Source organism: Ambystoma mexicanum, chromosome 10, assembly GCF_040938575.1.
Source record: "Ambystoma mexicanum isolate Mex_15411 chromosome 10, UKY_AmexF1_1, whole genome shotgun sequence".
Classification (NCBI taxonomy): domain Eukaryota; kingdom Metazoa; phylum Chordata; class Amphibia; order Caudata; family Ambystomatidae; genus Ambystoma; species Ambystoma mexicanum.
In genome coordinates, this window is record NC_090932.1 from 322153398 (window position 1) to 322173454 (window position 20057).

The following is a 20057-nucleotide window of genomic DNA, read 5'->3' on the forward strand; positions in this document are numbered from 1 at the left end:
ATAATTCAGATTTGTGAGTTATTAATGAAGATAAATAGGAAGAGTGTTGTGATATTTAGAGGACATGGAAGTGACACAGAAGGGAATGCAGTTGTGATGTTTTTTGAATGTGCATTTGAAAGTGAGATGGTTGGAGTATGTGAAACTGGTTGTTTTGTTTTGAAAAGGATCGCAATGGATGCAGGAGTCATGCATTAAGCATGCATGCATTATGATGCAGGGAGAGACAGGCCTAGTGAGACAGTAGTTATATGCATTGACACATTGATGAGACACAGGGGAACTAGCACTAACGTAGAGAGGCATGGGGAAAGTGTAGATAGCATAGATGTGCACTTCAACGCACAATGAGAAATGCTGTTTTGGTTTTTGAAAAACACCTGAAACTGAGTAAGACTGATTCTTGCACTTTTGTCTCTTTACATGAAATCTGGAGAGACACCTTGACCAGACCGAGGTCGCATTGACACCTTGACCAGACAAGATGGCATCGCCGCAATGAAATGACCAGACCATGAGACAGCAGCAGAACGCCTGAGAGCAGCATGTCCTGATGTCCAGTTTGACCAGGCCTTGTTGACCGTCTGAGATCCATGATGGCTGACACCTTGTGACTTTGCAGCACCAGAAAGAGACTGACTTTTGTCACCTTGCAATGTGACTTTGCATCATGGCTGTCTGTTTGCAGCAATGATGAGACATTTGACGCTTTGCAGCAGCACTTTTGGGGAATGCCGACCGACCGACCAACTTGAGGCCTTAGTGTACGCCTTGTCCAATGGCTGTGCTCTGAGAATGTACCCAGAAAATGTGCTTGCTACCCGACTGAAGAGACTTTGTGGCATAACACCTATTGCCATGAGAGAAGAGATTGTGACCGACTGTACAGAGAGAATACACCTTGCAGCATCCTGTGCCAAGTGAGAGAGAAAGAGCAGTGAAAGAAGCAGTTCAGCAGCAACAGAGGAGAGCGGAGAAGGGAATGCCTTTTGCACCAGACAAGTTTGGCCTGAGAAGAGAAAGAGAAAAATGCAGCAATGCAGCAATGAGCAGGAAGACACGCTCTGAAAGTATTTCTTGCCTGATCCACGTTTGGAAATGCAGTGAAGCTCTTGTTCTCTTGAGTGAAGGAGAATGGTGCTTCAATAGCATTTTGCACTTGCATTTAACGCTGGCTGTCCCTCATTTGAAGAGCATGGGACTGGCTGGCAATGGATGGCAATGGCTGGCATGACAACAGCATGACCTGGCGAGAGGAGAGAATTTGAACCTGCTAGAGTTTGGGCCTATGGAGAAGGGCCACACTGTGTCCAGAGGGGAGTAACCACCTGCATTGGCAATGTCTTGCAAACACTCTGAATGAGTGCACCTGTCGCCTTTGTTCATGAAGTGAAGGGACAAAGGAGCGTAAGCATCAATTGGCATCATCAAATTGAAAGTCCTGACACGCGATTTTCCCTGTGCTACCTTTGAAAGTCAAGGGCATATGTTGATCACTCCATGGGGACGAGTGGGGCTCATATGATACCTGATACGTGCTTGCTCCTATCTTTTTGGAGCTCTGTGCAAAATCTTGCTGGCATATATCAAGCAGGCCAACCTGAATTGGCTTGTACACGTTTCTGCTGCCTGAACATTGATTGGGCTGAACATTATTGGCTTGAACACTTTGCTGCTTCACGTTTGTTCACACTTTGCTGTTGTGGAGAACACTTTGCAACCTGAACTTTGACCTTTTGCTGAACACTGTTATGCTCGTTGTGAACACATGATCCGTTTGTGAACACTCGCTTCGTTGACATTGTATCCTTGTTGACATTCCTTGGCTGAACCTTTTGCATCAGAAACTGAATTTGTACTGTGCACGGTTGTGAGGACACACATACCGCATATGTGACTTGGAAATACCTTGGACTGGAATATAACTGAAATGGCCTATATGACCAATACACTGCATGTATGCACTGATATGTATGCATTGATCACTGGAATGTTTGGCCAGTTTGGCTATTAACATCTGTACTGACCTTTGAAACCTGTGAAAGTGATTGTCATATTTTGAGCTTGACACATTGAACTGGAAACACCTGTATGCACAGTACTTGTGCATTGATTGTATGCATTGCATTTTCGTTTTCTGCTTGTAGGGACACTTTCACACCTTTGGCTTGTAGACACTTTGACTTCTGACTTTTTGCTCGACTTTTGACCTTTGACCTTTGGCTATGCTATTCTGATTTCTGATACATTTGCAGCTTTGCATTTGAATATTTTAGCTTGCCACTGATAGAGTGAAATGCTTGCACTTTTTAAAAGGGTTTTTTGCATCCTGAGAAAAATGTTTTTTCCCTTTTGCAATATTTACTTGGTATTAGCATACCACGATTGCTATGCTATGATATGCTATATTTTGTTATGATTTATTAAATGATAAAAAGGGGGATTGTGGAATTGGATAAAATGAGGAGCCTGGGATTGTTATCATTATGATGAAATCATAAGTACTCTCTGTAGAATATCCATTACCCAATCCATACTCTTTGCTATGGAATCAATCCATTATTGCATTCTGTTTAGCTATCCATAGTACATTGCTGAAGTAGACACTATCACATATTAGACTGTCATTGCAATTGCAATATGCTTTTAGAATGATACATGTTACGCTTATAGTGCTTGCCATTTAGAATGATGAGAAACATGCTGCCACTTTGCACTTTTGCACTATTGCACAATAGAATGACACTGGCACTGCCATATATCTGAAGTGCCATGTAGTGTTTTAGAGACACAATATATACTCACCATGATATGCTATGCATCTATATTTGCATTAGAAATAACGCTTAGGCTGAGAGAGAAAATGCATTGCTTGCACTACACACACAGTGTCATATTCCATTTAGAATGACACACATTGTTATGCTTTATAGAGACACGTTAGAGATATATTTGACACGCTGTCACACATGTATGTATGTATGATTGAGTATACACCTAGAATGAGTTTTGCATTTAGCTAGTGCTTGCATTGCGAGAGAAATGTTACACGCTAGGAAGCATTCAGAACGAGGCACGAGGCCTGAGCCATTTGCTGATGGAGAAAGACAGAAGTTGTTCGCACTGGCCAGTGCGAAGAAATGTTATGGTACACTGTTCAGAAACATTTGCTTGGCAGGAACACAGAGCGAAAGGAAGCTTATCAGCTTGGCTGGTGTGCTTCGCAGAGGCTGCAAAAGGTGGGGGCTGCGTGAAGTGAGTGGATAGACAGGAGAGAGGGAAGCCTTTTCACACAGAAGAGGTGCTTTAAGAACGGGGCCTAATAGTGCTTTTGTAATGCAGAGTGATGCCTACAGTGGAGAGAATGGTATGAACAGTGAATAGATGATGTATTTCGCAACATACTCGAAAGGCCAAGGCTGAGATATGAGATCACGCTGATAGCACTCGACAGGACATGCCATGCAAGTAACACACACGCAAACAGCAGACTGACAGGCATTTTGCTAAACGCTGAGGGAGAGACATTCTTAGACATTCTGTGCGTCAAAGAACACTATAACCAGGAGGCTAGAATGGGCTGGAGTTGTTGGTTGCTGGAGGCTGCACGAGAGTGGGACTGCACTAGAGTTGGAGAGAGCCACAGAGGGGTTGCTGAGGTTGCTGGCTGTTGGCTGGAGATGGTGCAGTGCTAGATGCGAGAGGAGAAGGTGTCTTGGTGCAGCAGCCTGATGACGCTCTGATGAGATCGAGAGCTTGGGAGTTCGAGTGACCAGATCTTGAGAGGCAGATACTGACTGACCTGGCACATGCAGAATGGGAAGTAATGTTTGGCCTAGGCTTTAAATTGATTGATAAGAACAGACACACACACACACACAGAGCTTTGGGAGAAGGGGAAACCAGACAGGGATTGTTTAAAGTGAGAGGATGGTGTGGATTTACCCATGAAGGTGATGGATGCTAGCGCTTGCATTGGATTGCATTAGATTGCATTAGAACCACACACTTGCAGCACAGGCTTACATAGTTACTGCATGGTAGCTTTGCACCAGAAGTATAAAAGGTGCAAATTAGACATAGCATTAGAACTGCCTGCATTATCCGCCTCATAGCTAACCTACATAGTCAACCCACCACACCGTCCACCACTAATCCCTCTCCATCTTTTGACTTCAAAGATATCACTGAGCACGAGGTCATCACCCTGCTCAAGTCCATCAAACCCTCCAACTGTAAGGGAGATGCCTGTCCAGCTAGTCTCATTAAAGACTCAGCACAGATCCTAGCTCCTTTCCTTACAGCATTCATTAATTCATCCTTCCAGTCTGGCCACGTTCCAACCGGACTTAAGGAGGCCTGGGTACGCCCACTCCTCAAAAAACCCTCGCTGGACCCAACGATCCCGGGGAATTATCGACCTATCACCACTGTACCCTTCCTGCTGAAAATCTTGGACAAAGCAGCTTACCTGCAAGTCCAAAAGTTCCTTGAAGAAAACCGTCTCCTTGGCCTGCGGCAATCTGGCTTCCGCCCACGACACGGCACCGAAACGGCTCTCTTGGACCTAAAGAACCAAATGGACGATCTAAGAGACGCAGGGAAACCTGCTCTCCTTCTGCTCCTGGATCTATCCGCCGCCTTTGACCTGGTGGACCACAACACCTTGTGTCACCATCTAGCTACCCAAGCTAACTTTTCCCCCAAAGCTTGTGAATGGATTTCCTCCTTCCTCCAAGAAAGGGCCATGAAAGTCTTCTCCGACTCAGCCTGTGCCACCCCTAGCCACATCACCTGCGGTGTGCCTCAGGGCTCATGTATCGCGCCCACGCTCTACAACCTCTTCACGAGGCCACTGTTCAGCATCCTTGACTCCCTGGGCATCTCGTATACCAACTATGCGGATGACACCCAGGTCCTCATCCCACTCACAGGCGACTACCTGGCGGATACTAAAACTCTTACCACCATCTACTCCACTATCCAATCATGGATGGCAGACAACTGGCTATGCCTCAATAGTGAAAAAACCGAACTCCTCCTCATAGGAGCACCTTCCACGTTGGGGAACCTCGGTGTACAGTACTCTTCCTTCACTATTGACAACATTCCCATCAAGGTCTCCAATCATGTGAAGACACTCGGAGTCTACCTAGACTCCGACTTGTCAATGGATAGACAGGTCAATGCCATTGCCTCCTCCTCAGCCTATTACTCGAAAGTCCTCAACGCTGCCAGACCTCTCCTGTCACGCCAGAATTGCCTCACCATTGCCAGGGCAATAATTGGATCTAGGCTGGACTACTGTAATGCCCTACTCGTTGGGACCTCCAATAAGAACCTGGCCAAACTTCAGCTAGTGCAAAATAATGCACTTAGGGCTGCCACAGGCACCGCGAGAAAAGACCACATCTCAGAAGTCAGAAGACAGGCACACTGGCTTCCGGTGAAAGAGAGGATTGTTTTCAAAACACTTGCCCTCACCCACAAATGCCTCCATGAACTTGCTCCACCCTACCTGACCCAAAGAATCACCAAGCACTCTGCCACCAGACCATTAAGAACGTGCTATTCCAACACGATTGTCACGCCCAAATCACGCAAGGTGCGCGCCGGTGGTGCCAGCTTTCCCACGCGGGCCGCCACCCACTGGAACGCACTGCCACCTCACATCAGAATGATTGAATCCCACCAAGCCTTCCGCAAAGCGGTTAAAACCAAGCTCTTTGTATGAAAAGTACCTGACTGCATTCTGTCACTGTATTATGATTATCATTCTTCACTTGTAACTATGCCTGTAATTATGTATCCATAAGACCTCTCGTCTCATGCATATCTGCTGAATTAAGAATCCAACACTTACTTGTAACAGCGCCTCGATGCCCATGGGCTGCAAGTGCGCTATACAAATGTGAATAAATAAATAAAATAAATATTATGCTTAGCTGTGTGTATATAAATAAATGTATCCCATTGTTATAAACTGAATCGATTCTTTGTGTTTTCTTTGTGTCTTAATGTTATTTGTTATTGCCCACGGTAGTAAGATAGGTGTATGTTATTAGAAAACATTGCGCATAGGGCCTGATACGAATGCAGTCAAAGGGGGGTATATTGATCCACACCCCCAATAGGAGGTTGTCAGATTGTCAAAGTTTGTCTGAAGACCGGAGCGTGCTTGCCCAAAGGGGGGGCAACACGACGGTTAGGGGTTTGGGGTTTTCAGACTAACATTGGTAGCCTCGAACAATGGGAAAATCCCATAGAGATATTTTCGCGGTCGAATATAAAAAGTAGTATCCACTGCCACCAGCCAAAACTCGATCAGGGGGGACGGAGACGTGCCCCCTCGAACAACAGACCCCGGGGCAATTGAAATGCCCCGACCAGTACGTCCACAATATGATGGTTTGTACTGGTTTCTGTTCATAATTTGGGACTAGCAAAGCCAATGGTGACTTTACATGCTCTGGGAGACAGTAGTCAGTCCCCGGGTATGGAGTCTATGTGGGGGGTCGCTATGACACCCCGGGTTACGGCACAGAGGGTGCTGTGTAACCCACATCAAAAAAACACGAGACCCTATGGAGTAAAAGACCCCATAGCCCATAAAACACATGCAAAGTTAAAGGAACACCTCAAATCATGTCTAAGAGTGGGAGCAAAAGAATCTCACTCTTAGCAGAAGAGAAAAAAATAAACCCCAAAAATCCAGCAAAGCTGCTGGGGGACTCACTAGGTTTGGGAAATTAGCCTTTACAGAGAATTCTCCCTAACAGTATATATGTATTGTACATATATATTTTCACTATTGTAATCTAAATGTTACTTTATAACTATGTATTTTGTAACTTGTAAGCTCTCTATGTATATATATATGCATTGTACATACCTATTTTCACTATTGTAATCTAACTGTCACGTTATAACTACGTATTTCGTAACTTTGTCAGCTGAAAATATTCTTGTTACTGCGTCCTGATATCCACGGGTCTGGCGCGCATTATAAATAAACAAACAAACAAACAAACTTCAGCGGACGAAGCGGAACAAGCCCTGCGTCACCTCACCGCAGAAATGGAGGTCGAATGAGGGCACATGAAGGACCGACTACGAGCAGGGAAAAGACACGACCTAACCCAGGTCCGCAGAGAAGGAAAAGAAGATCAACGGGAAGAAAATACATGCGACTGAATGGACCATGGGCTCACAAGACAGCCACGACACCAAAGCAGCCGCAAGATATTAATTCCTGAGAAGAGACCGGGTGAAGGCTGGAGGGAGGGAAACAACTCCACTCCACGGTGGCCCTCTGTAGAAAAGAGTGTGTCTCAATGACCTTTAGAGAATTCAACAGGTTAAAGTTACAAACAGATAAAAGGTTGATTGGGGGTTTGGGTAGCGGATTAGGCCTCAGGGTGGCATGTGTCCGGCTGGGGAAAAGTAGACTCCATAGAAAAGATGATGTGGCAGTGGCAGAGTCAATATCCACAAAGGGGAGGAAAAGGCGGGTAAGCAGGGATAAACAAAATGGGAAAAGATGAAGTTAATAGGGGTGTAGTTGTGGGCATACTAAATGTAAAAGTTTTAAATTCACCAACAAAGAGAACTTCAGTGGCGAGGGAATTCCGTAAAGCATCCCTAGATGTGCTTTTTTTGCAGGAAACACGAAAGGTGAAAGGGGAAGAGCGGGCTCTGAGATGGGTTGGTATAGGACAGGCCCATTGGGCCTCTGGGACGACCATGAGAGGGGGAGTAGGAATGGTCCTGCATAAACAATGTAGACTACAGGAGTGTGTAGTGGACAAACTGCTGGAGGGATGGCAGCTGATACTACAGGGCACTTTGGAAGGGGCAAGAGTAGTACTGGCCATGGTATATGCACCCAGCCAGGGACAAGTAGGATTCATACAGAGAGCATTGGACGCAGTACAAAGGCTGGAAGCAGTGCTATATATCATAGAGTGAGATTTTAATTCCTGTGCGAATGAAAAATGGGAGAGGAAGCATCTCAAGGCGGAGAAGATAGACTAGGGCACGCAATAGAGGCACGCTGACTAGTGGACATGTGCAGAATGCAACACCTGCGAGAGAGAGGTTACACCTTTTTCCCTGCACTGCACACTACATACACAAGGATTGATTATTTATTGCTGAACAGGGATCAGGGGACGAGGGTGACGAGCTGCGATATCAGACCGGTGGGATGGACTGACCGTTATATGGTCCGGATGACTCTAGATATAGAAGGGCTTCACAGACCAGATAGCAGCTTGCGCTGCAACAAACTGCTCTGGAAAGACTCACATGTTGCGGACCAACTAGCTAAACAATAGCAGAATACTTTGAGATAAATGATATTGGGGAGGTGCGGGCCGGGGTACTCTGGGATGCGGGAAAAGCAACTTGGAGAGGGCTCCTGATAAGAAAGGGCGTGCAACGGAAAATGGAAAGGGGCCTACAGGAAGAGAGGCTTTGAAAAGAGATAGTTGAATGGGAGGAAAGGATGCATGCACGAGGGGAAGGGCAGATGAGATGAGGGAGGAATTGCTGATAAAGAGGGCTGAATTGAAAGTGCTTTGAATTTGGGAAACTCTGGGGAAGGTAAGATACCTTAAACTGAAATATTATGAAAAAGGGGACAAAGCGGAGGCACTTTTAGCAACAAGGCTGTGGGCGCAGAGGGCGGAAAGATGGGTGTCCACTCTGGAAGATCCTGAAGAGGGTCTCAGGAGCACACCAAAAGATATAGCAGAAGGCTTCGCCCAATAGTATGAGAAGCTTTATAAATCAGAAGTCCCCAAGGAGGAAGGTGCAGTACCTGCAAGATGTGAAAATGACCTGGCTCACAAGCCCAGAGGTAGACCACCTAGAGAGCCTGATAACCGTTGATGAGGTCCAGGAGGCGATCACTCGCCTTCCGAATGGGAAACACCAAGAGAAGATGGTTTCACCATAGGGTTCTATAAGAGATACACAGGGGTCCTGATACATCACATGGTGAAGCTATATAATCATATCTTGGACACGGGGGAGGTGCCAGCAACATTTAGCAGGGCACTGATAAGGGTAATACCAAAGGAGGGAAGGGATCCAGCCCAATGCTCATCGTACGGTCCTATTTCACTCTTAAACATGGATGAAAAAATATTCACACGTGTCCTAGCAACACGATTCGAAGAAAAGATGCCCCGTATCGTCCACCCAGACCAAATGGGATGGGAAAAGCCTGGATCTCATGGAACATGTCACAGGGGACCTGGCCGACTATACACTGTTGAGTTTAGATGCAGAAAAGGCCTTCGACCGGGTCGAATGGGGTTTCTTATTTGCAATAATGTGGAAAATAGGGATTGGGGACAGAATGTGTCAGGCTATCGGTGCAATCTACTCAGGCCCCACAGCGAGGGTGGTTGTGAATGGAAAATTGGCACAAGGCAGAGGTGTCCCTTGTCACCTCTGCTTTTTGATCTGATCGAGCCCCTAAGGGAGAAGATAAGGGAGGATGACGAAATAAGCGGCATTAAGGTGGGAGAGGATGGCCACAAAATAAGTATGTATGCAGATGATGTATGCAGATGACGTACTGTTATGCCTCTCAGAGATACCTGCATCAGTCCCAAGGGTACTTTAGACACTGGAGGATTATGGGAGAGTGCCGGGGTTTAAAATAAATGTAAGCAAGTTTGTTCTCCTTCCCTTGAGAGGCGAACCTGGGGAAAAGAGAGGGGAATGGGCCGGCTTGGGGATACTGGCGGAAGATGAAAGCATAAAATACCAGAGGGTGAGAATAGCCAAGGAACTAGATATACTGTATGAGTTGAACTTCCCTCCATTGCTGCACAGGCTTTTTGGAGAACTGGAAACATGGTCGAGGCTTACCATTTCCTGGTTGGGCAGATTAAATGCTGTTAAGATGACACTACTCCCTCGGGTAATGTACCTAAACCAAGCATTGCCAATATAGCTGTCGGACCTACACTTTGTAGATTTAAGAAGGAGAATTGGGAAATTTCTATGGCAAGGAAAGAAGCAGAGGGTTGCATATAGAATACTGGTACAGCCCAAAGAAAAGGGTGGAGTCGGCCTTCCCGACATGCGCACCTACCATAGAGCTGCCCAGTTTCGACCCTTGGTCCCCCACCTGCGGGTGGACAAGCAGAAGCAGTGGATGGGTATCAAAAATTACCAATGGAGGCCGTTCACTCAGGGGGAATGGCTCTGGGCACCTCAGAAGGCGATCCTGAAAAAGGTAAAGGCACATAGAATTCTCGGTCCGCTTTCGACGCTGTGGTGGGTCGAAAAAGAAATGGCAGGAGTCACAACCTGGCCGTCCCCTCGGAGTCATATATGGGCCCCCCAATACGTGATCGCATCCCGGACCATGCCAGATTGCAGGATTGGTTTGATGCGGTACTGGAAAGAGTAGGACAAGTCCTCAAGTAGGGTGAATTTATAGACGTAGCGGAACTTGAGGTGCACATGGGCCTAGGTAAGATCTCAGTATTCAAATACCTGCAGCTAAAGGGAGTGTTGATGTCAGGAAAATGGAAGGACAAGCTGTAGTGGGAACTGACGGGCACAGAAACGGTAATGAGTTCAATGAGGGGAACGAATGTGTTGATATCCAAACTGTACCAGGTCCTATTGGAGGTGCAGGGAGGGGAGATCGAAACGTGTAGGAGGAAATGGGAGAGGGATATGGGAATGGACCTGGATGTCGACCAGTGGAGAATGCTATGTGAGAATGCGCACCGAACTTCCATTGCTTGTCAGTACAAGTTGCACGGGATCAAACCTTTATATAGGTGGCAGTGGGACTCAATAAGACTATCAAAAATGTACCCAGGGTCACACTCCCATTGCTTGAGGAAGTGTGGAAAAAAGCAGATTACTGGCATATGTGGTGGTCATGTGGGAAGGCACAAGAGTATTGGAAGGAGGTCCTGGGATGGATAAAGGCCTTGGATGGGGTGGAAAGACATCAGGTCCCCCGGCTGGTACTGTTTGGGATGGAGATAGTGGAGGGGGAATGGGTGAAACTCCCCCATAGTCCCCACTACCTATTGTTGGCAGCTAGGGCGTGCCTGGCAGGGGGATGGAAGAGAGAGAAACTCTCAGGTGAACAACAATGGGCCCTGAAAGCCATGGATATGTATAGGATGGAACAGCTGACTGGGCAGATACACGGCTTGGCCCCATCAAGGGAAATGGAGTGGGCAACATTCCTTGAGAGGTACGGCCCAAAGAGGCCACGGTCGGATGAAAGAACTGGAGAACCATGGACAGTAGACAGCCTCAAGGGGAGTGAACAGAATAGGAATGGCGGCCGCAGACGGCATGATAAATGATAAAGAGTGGTGACATAAACCAGAGGCACTGGAAAGTATGGAAGGTGTAAGTGAACCCTAGATCAGATCCCGGGAAGATGTGCGAGAAATTAAAAAGTGAATATGGAAGAAAGACTCTCACCGCAAGGTGGAACTAATAATAGGAAAAGCTTGAATAGAAGGCTCCAACGAGACACTTGAATCGGCTGCTCTGGGGCCACACGGGGAAGAGGGGGGTTGGGCAGGGGTTGATGGGGGTGGGGGAAAATGTTGGGGAAAATTGGCAGTGAAACCCACAAGGTGTGACAATGTAATAATTATATTTGTCTTGACTGTGTTCATTCGCTAATAAAATGTTTTTTTTTTTAAAAAAGGTATATGTAGACATTTTTGAGAAAAAAACCCGAATGGTATATTTTTAGAAATTTTCGGCTGTACTAAAATTTCATACAGTCGAGAATTTCAAAGAAATATACTATTCAGTGCCATTATAGTGAACAAGAGGACCGGGGTGTTATCTTCCCTTGAGCTTCAGCTTGGCTTCAAGGTTGTTTTCCAAACTCATGGCGGTGGTGACGGGGCTACTTCATCTGAAGGGTGTACACTTGTATCACTACTTAGACGACTGAATGGTCAGGTCAGCATCTCCATCTCTGGCTGCCTCTCACCTTCATTTCCTACCAGACCTCTTGTTCGACCTGGTCTGTCGTTCAATGTCAAGAAGTCCACCCTAATCCCAGCACAGAAGCTAGAGTTCATAGGGTTCCTGTAGGACTCTGCATTAAGCAAGGATTTCCTTCAATGGACAGAGACAAAGGAGTTTTAGAAAGGGTGCCCCTCTTCCTATCAATCAGAAAACAGCCTGGAGGTTCCACAGTCTGCTGATGCTCATTGCAGTTTGTGTTCTTCCAGTCCTCATGCCCACACTATGAATGTGCCACACACAGCTTATTGGTGGCAAGCTGAGATCAGACTTCTGATCCCCAATCCATGGTGGTCCTCATTACAGATTGGCTTTGAGAAGACCTTCTCTAGTAGTCGGATATGGGGACTGTCCTGGTAGATACATCCTTTCAATGGATTGCTTTTCTCCCACAAATTCCTCATCTGATAGATATTCCCTCAGAAAGGTTTCGACAAGGGGCGTAGTGGACCTTGACCCGGCCGTCGACCATCGTTCCGTCTTGCTCGGCGGCCCAGGACATGACATCAGGCGTCGTATAAGTAGCGCGTCACTACGCCCTGATTTCAGTTCCTTTTTTCCGTGCGCTAACACGCTGCTTTAGGAACACGGAGCTAGCCTCTTTGACATGTTTGTCAGAAAACTAACTTTTTTCAAAATTCCTCGACACGTGATGTCACGTGATGTCGGTCGCACAAGTATCTGGTTTGAAAAGGTGTACCGATTGTGGCAAAAAACACACAATAGGGTGCCTAAAGTTCTGTAGGGTTCGTCCCAGCGACAAAATTATAGCACAATAATGGAACAATACCCCAAATTAGTTGAACAATAGCAACATTAGTCACATAATTCTGGGAGAGCCTTGGGTTCAGAATGCATACAAAGAAGACAGTGGGATAGGATGAAGTTCTATCTACCACTACCTACTTTCCCTCTAGTGCTAGAATGTGCTGGTGTGCCACTTATCTAAAAGTAGACAGGATACGGAATGGAAATATTGACCACAATTCTAGTATGCACCTGAAAGCAAATAATGTTAGGAAGCTAGAGCAATCTCCTGTTGGCAAAATATAGTCAACCACACTGCGTGGAACATGCAGACGTGACTAGCAGTAATAAAAAAGAAGGGTAGAAAAATCACACACTAGGTCAGTCTATTTGCGGTAAATATACAATTTTAATGACCTGTAGTTCTAATCTAATGTGAGTAGATGTTAATAAACGATAATCAGATTTATCGATTTAATAAAACGGGTTATATGATAACTCAACATCTATATGTGAACCTACAGATTGTTCACGTTTAATTTTTCAATCATGAAGCTGTAGAAGACAGAGAAGGCTTGCACACACTTCCGGAGGTGCCTTAAAGAAGATACCCACTGAATGTGGAAGCAAGAACAAGTAATTCCTTAAAGTTCTTGGTCTACCGGTTTCAGTGGTATTTAAGTAAATGTACCACTTTCTTCAGGACAGTCTTCGTGTCATTGCAGATGTATGTGGAATGTGAAGGAAGGATCTCAGACTGCTTCAACACTCCTTATTAGTACTGCTGTAAAGCCAGTGAGCAGATAAATGACCTTGAAATTAATCAAACAATACCAGTGTCACTCAAAAATGTTGCAAACCTAAATTAATTTGAATTAAACAGTGCTGATAGTAGCAAGGTTTTGTAACACACCAAACTAAATAATTTATAGTGTCCTCACAAAAATGGAAAATTAATTGTACCAGTTCTAGTCCGCTTTTCCCTTCTATGACATGAACCTAGATGTGAATCACCTATGACGTTTATCATGTGATTTCCCCAATCAGAGGAGTTGCAAAACACTGTTCTTACTTGGGATAAAAGTGCGTGCATGTGCACGCTCCAATATACTGCCCGAGCCCATTATCACAAATGCTGGTATGGGAATGTCTATTGTATATGTAAGCCATAGGGGGCCATATTAGAACACATAACCCATTGTGACCTAGAACCATCTGAAAGTTGTTCCTCCTACCTGTAGTGCCTGAGTGCACGTGTTCATAAATGCATACAGAGGCGTGTGTGTACATTGTCTCGTTGCTTATGGTGACGGCCGTCCAGATATTCAAGGCTGGGGAACGGGTACTCAGGTTTTTGCACGCCATTACCCTACAAAGAGGAGAGGAGGAGACATGAAGAAGGGGAGGGGAAAAGGAATTGCAACGCTCGTTAGAGTGGGAAGAAAAAAGAAAAGACAACACTCTATCCCTTTCTCCGTGACATGAGCGACTGAGGCGGACAGTGCCTGAAATTGTGTACGCCGTAGAAATGCTTGCGAGTCGTGGGCTCCCAGCAAAGGTCCGGAATTTGAAATGGCATGAGTGGTTCTGCCTACAAACAAATTAACAGAATCCTCATGGGTTGAACGTGTAACTGAGCGTGCGTGAGTCTGGTTCTGAAAGCCAGGCAAGTCAGTCAACATGATTCCTCAGAATGCGCTGCACCACACAGTGGACTGCATCATTACTGCATCCGTGTTCACTTGGATTCTCCTTTAGTCTATGGAATTGAAGTAATAGTAGCTGATGTGCAGCATACATGGCATGTAAATCATAGTTGGCCTCCAGAAGTTGTTATTGCAATGAATGGGAATAAGAGGCCGGGGTGGAACAAACCAATTGGCCTGGGGGTTATTGCTTATGATCACAGAATCTAAACTGCTGACTTGTAACACTCTTGTGAGTGGGCTATTGATAGTATGACAATCAATCTCAAGATGGAACCGCTCTTGTATGGTATTATTGTGTGAACTCCTGTGAGCTCATGCGAGGGGTGAGGCCCCGGAGCATGCCTAAGAGGTGGAGAGACTCATGTCATGGCCAGAAAATGGCAGTGTTAGTCTATGTGGATCAAAAAGAAGTGGCCTGTGGTGTATAGTCATGATTAAGTGAACATGGCCAAGGTGTGCCAAACTATTGACTCATTAAGGCCCTCCTTATCAGTTTTGAGGCGGAAGATCCAGTTTTGTTCACGTTCAAGTAAAAGGGCTTGCATGCCCTCCCTCCCCCATCCAAGGACACAACACTTTCTCAATTATAGACCATTCAAGGTCTAAAGGGGAGTGGTGGAGTGCACAGAAATGTGCCACCAAAGGTTAATTTTCCCTCTGTTGTCTGATGCATGACATATGTTCTTGGATCCGCTTTTTGACCAGTCTAGTTGTCATACCATTGTATTTGAGTCTGCATGGGCACTCAATCAGACATACTACATTAGTGTTGTTGCAGTTAGCGTAATGTTTCGGTTGCCATGGCGTATGTAGACCCAGGGCCAGCTCTTTGGTCTGGGTGGTCAGTCTGCAGACATTACATTGGCCACATGGCGAATGTCCTACCAGGGCTGCAGAATTCCAAAGGTGCCCTTGTTGTTGTGGGGCATCGGGGTTGATATGATTGTATAAGGATGTCCCGAAGGTTTTTCCTTTTCTTTATTGTAAACTGTGGGAGTGGTAGGATGGTATCTCCAGTATTCAATATGGGCCAAAGCTTGAGAATCTCCTTCTTGATTCTGTTGGTGTTGTCGGAGTAGCTAAGAACTGCAGTAATGGTGTGTTCTTTTGCTAGTTTCCGGGTCTGTTGCAGTGTGCTATCACGTTCGATATTGCGGGCTCTCTTTCTAGCTTCCCTGATGATCTTTTTAGGGTAGCCTCTCTTATGTAATCGATCGCGCAGGATATCTGATTGTGTATCATACTCCTGCAGTGTTGAACAGTTCCTCCTATAACGCAAACATTTCCAGAAAGGTAGATTTTGTCCTAATCGTTTGGGATGGAAACTGGAATATTCCAACAAAGCATTTCGGTCAGTAGGTTTCCTAAAGCTGGTAGTTGTAAGTATACCATCCTTGGCCTGAATGTCCACGTCCAAAAAGTGTATTACCTCCTTATTCAAACAATGTGTGAATTTAAGGTACCTGTTTCTTGAATTGAACCACTCCATGAATTTAAGAAATGTCTGTTCATCTCCAGTAAAGATCACCAGAATATCATCTATATAGCGTTTGTAGATTGTTAGTTGGTTGGTATACGGATTATCGTTGCTATGTATATGTTGGGCTTCAAAGTTAGCAGCATACAAGTTGGCAGGGAATGCGCCAAGGTAGCGCCCATAGCTGTCCCTGAGCATTGTTAAAAAAAAGAGTCTTTGTACTTGAAGAATTTTTTCGTGAGTGCTATTTCCGCCAGTTGAAGTATGAAGAATATTGGAATCAGTGAAGGTGGATTCAACTCTTGTAGTACTTGATCAACAACAAGTAAATTCTCTATATGTGGGATGTTGGTATATAGGGCCTCGATGTCGAGGGTGGCCATAGAGATTTGCAAACAAAACACAGAGATCCTAAGAGGCAAACATTGCATAAAATGACACATATCTCATAGCATTTGACAGAAGATGAGAACCATAGCTTGGCATAGCAAACAAATAGGAATGTAAACCTACAAAACAGTACCGCAACAGAGGCACACACACATACACACACACACACACACCACTTCTAGATTTGAAGTCTGCTGTCGCTCTGGGGGCTGATGTGAGCAATATCTCATTTGAATGCCCATCCAACTTACCCGAGTAATGTATTAAAATTTAGAGTATGACAGGTAAACGCAACACAGATAGTATGTTAATGTAAATCCAGCTTTATCCATGATACACATTCTATGCATCTGTATCTTCACCCTACATTAAATCCACAATCAATATAGAACAGGTATGCTGTATGAATGAGTCAAGCTGCTTACTACTTAATGATGACCACAGGTTTCCTATATTGTTAGATTGGTAAAATCTTCTTTATGGATGTGATAATGAAATGAACGGTTTCCCGCTTTAAATTATTAATTCCCAGAAAATATCCTGTATGAGGAGATAGCGGTTACGATTCATATGTATTGGACAAACAGCTTTGTATTTATTTTTGGGCCTACTTTATAGGGTTAAGGAATGGTGCTGTTATGAGTGATGATCAACTTAAGTTAAACCAATACCAATTTCAGTTATTGACAATGGGGGTCATTACAAGCTTGCCGGTCCGGGAACTACGGTACCAGCAAGCTTGCCGGTATCGTAGTTCCCGGACCGGCAAACTACGAGTTCTGCGGGTGGATGCCTTTCTGCCCGCCTGACCTGGCGGGTGGACCGGCACCCGCGAACAGAGCATGTCGGATGCATCGGCACCATTCACGTATGGTGCAGGTGCATCCGGCTACCCCATTCCCATTGAGCCCTATAGGGAATGGGGAATAATTTTTTCAGGCGCCCGGGAATGGGCGATTACCGGGTCTGGCAAGGCCATAATGACCCAGTAATTGCCTATTCCTGGGCACTGGAAAAAAAATGATACCGGCGGCAGTCATGCCTGTATTATAGGCACGGCTACCGCCAATATCATAATGAGGCCCAATGATTGTTTAAAATGTGTAGAGCTAATGGTTGTAAGCATGAATACTGGAAAAGGAAATCTGCTTTTCTTGTTTTAATTGTTTTATAATGTCACTTTTAGTAACTTTTTAATTACTGTTTGATCGTGGAAATGCTTACTCACAACCTAATTTTACCTGAGGAATGGAAACCTTAAAAAAGCATGACCACATGGTGCAGGTTTTTTTGGCAGGCTTCATATGGTACACTACACGGTGGGTCTGATTCCTAAACGCATTTTTCTATAGGATATAACCATTGAAACAAGTTTTGATAACTAGACCCGATATGTATTTTGTAGTGAATATGCTTTGATCTGTGTAACGCACACATGGGAGATCAATAATGGCGGCCAACATGAAACGGCATGGAAGCTGTCGTTATAATGATATCTTACTGTTTACTTTTCATGTATAATCTACAACAATTTGTGGATGCTTGTGTTCTTTAAAGCTTGGTCCAAAGTTGTCAATTGAAAAGGAAAGTATTATTTCAACTTCATTGTACAAATTGTTAGAAAATGTGCTTATTGGTGTGTACCAGATAAAGTAACCCATGTATGCATTTTATTTTTTCAGCTGCAACAGGGTCTTTCAATATGTCTTGGCATGCAATGCGAAAATTGGTCACCTTCAGTATTGCTGTTTCAATTATTATCCCAGTTGCAATTGTGAAAACAACAAGATAGGTAACGTGGTTAAGAGAGAGTAAGTATCGAACCGAGGTGAATAACTGAAATATTTTTAAAAAGAGATATGGAAATAAAATTTTTAGCTTGTCTGAATGAGTTGAAGGATTTAATTTTGAGTATTTGTACTGTGTATATAATAACAACAGTTTATAGTGCACAGTATAACTGGCATATTATCTAACCTTACTTAAGGTACCGCATAAAACAAAACATCTCCTAAGTCTTATAGGCCCGTTCTTGTTAGCCCCGCGCCATGGAATGAAGACGCCAGTCGTCTTGGGTTGGTAACTGGGAGTATCTGTCCAGGGCGGGAAAACCTCCCCTTTTATTAACTGCGGCAAGCGTAAGTCACCGGACACGGTACCCACGCGCGCCATATCATCTCCTTCCAACTGTCCTCCAAACAAGAACATTTGATACCAACAAACACCACTGAACGATGTCACTTATACTTGCGATTCACCACTGCCTACTCCATCACATAGTCTCTCAGCCTCTCAGGGAGTCGGCGGCTCGCATGCTTGGGATATCTCGCCAGGCTTTGCACCGAACCACTGGTGCTCTCTGCGTCGCGGTGGTTGTTGCTCCAGTTATCGCCCCCTGTTGGCAGCTCTCTGTCTCTGTTTCGGCAATGGGGCTGGCCATCCTCACTCTCTGAGTTGTCCCTCATCTGAGTGCCTCGGATGCGTCGGAACCAGCTGCCGTTGGGGGTGAGGGAAGTTACTTTGCGGTTCATGGTGATCATTGTCCCTTAATGAGCCTCCACCCTCCAGGTGATCGGATGGTGAAGAAGACATAGCTTGTACGTGGGGTTCCTGTCCCTGGCCACCACTTGATCGCCAATTTCCAGGGGCTGCTCCACCAGGCCGCGGCGAGTCGACTCCCTGTCTGCTTCTCACTAGTGCGGGTTCTACCACTCCCGGCAACCAGGCTTCCTGCTCCGGGATTATTGACCTCCGCTGGGATACAGCTGTGGTGGAGTGTGGCGTCGTGTGGTATGCCATGAGGAATTCTGTGAGTGCGGTCTCCATTGCCTATCCCCACTCCAGGGCGATGCGGAAGGCCTTGTTCAGGGTCCGCGTAAACTGCTCCATGTCATCGTTGGATCCAGGCCAGCACAGCGTGATCCGGTGGTGCTCCACCCCATATGAAGCAAGGAACATGGCCAGCTCCTCATTCTGGAAGGGGGACCCATTGTCCGACCTCACCAACTCCAGGAACCCAAAAGGTGGCAAATTTCTCTTTCAACACCGGTATGACGGCCCTGGTCGTAGTGGAGTCCAAACAATGTACCACTGGGTCTCTTGAGAATTAATCCAACAGCACCAAGAAGTGCTAGGACTGAAGTACAATTCCAAAGTCCATGCTGAGGGCTTTCCACGGGGCATCTGCGCGTGCCATGCAGGGGCCTCACTGCATGGCACCAGGTGCATACAGCAACCTTTGTCTCCATCTCCGGAACCCAAACCTTCTCGGAAAGTCTCGCCACTGTCTTGGTAACTTCTTGGTGGCCCACATGGGCGAGTTCAATCACCATCTAATGAAGAGACACAGGGATCACCAATTCCGTCCCCTGGAGCAGCACAAGCTCTGGCCCTATCGTGAGCTCGCACCTCAAATTTCATAGCCCTCGGAGGAAGGCTTGCGCCTTTGGTGTGCGGGTTTGTGTGATGCTCAAGAAGTCCTTCCATCGTCCCGACCTCAACTGCTCGGTCAGCTCCTGCATGCATGAGTCCTGATGGGTCACCTACGCGACATCAGTGACTGACATGGACTTGGGGACCGATGCCTGTGTAACCCTTGTGACTCTGACCTCTGTGTCGTCCACGGGCGTCTCGTCCCCTCCGGCAAGGTCTCTCGGGTGTCGGGACAGGTAGTCCGCTTGGTTGTCGGCGCCTGCTCTGAA

The 20057-nt window shown here is 45.8% G+C and overlaps 1 protein-coding gene across 1 annotated transcript in view; it reads left to right on the forward strand.

Moving 5' to 3' along the window:
* LOC138493169 (disintegrin and metalloproteinase domain-containing protein 9-like) overlaps window positions 1-20057 on the forward strand; it is a 4098706-nt gene that overhangs the window by 3811209 nt on the left and 267440 nt on the right. Inside the window, exon 19 of the mRNA XM_069620352.1 lies at window positions 18039-18167. Coding sequence (XP_069476453.1) covers window positions 18039-18148 — 110 coding nt within the window. The 3' untranslated portion in view covers window positions 18149-18167. The remainder of the gene's footprint in view (window positions 1-18038; window positions 18168-20057) is intronic.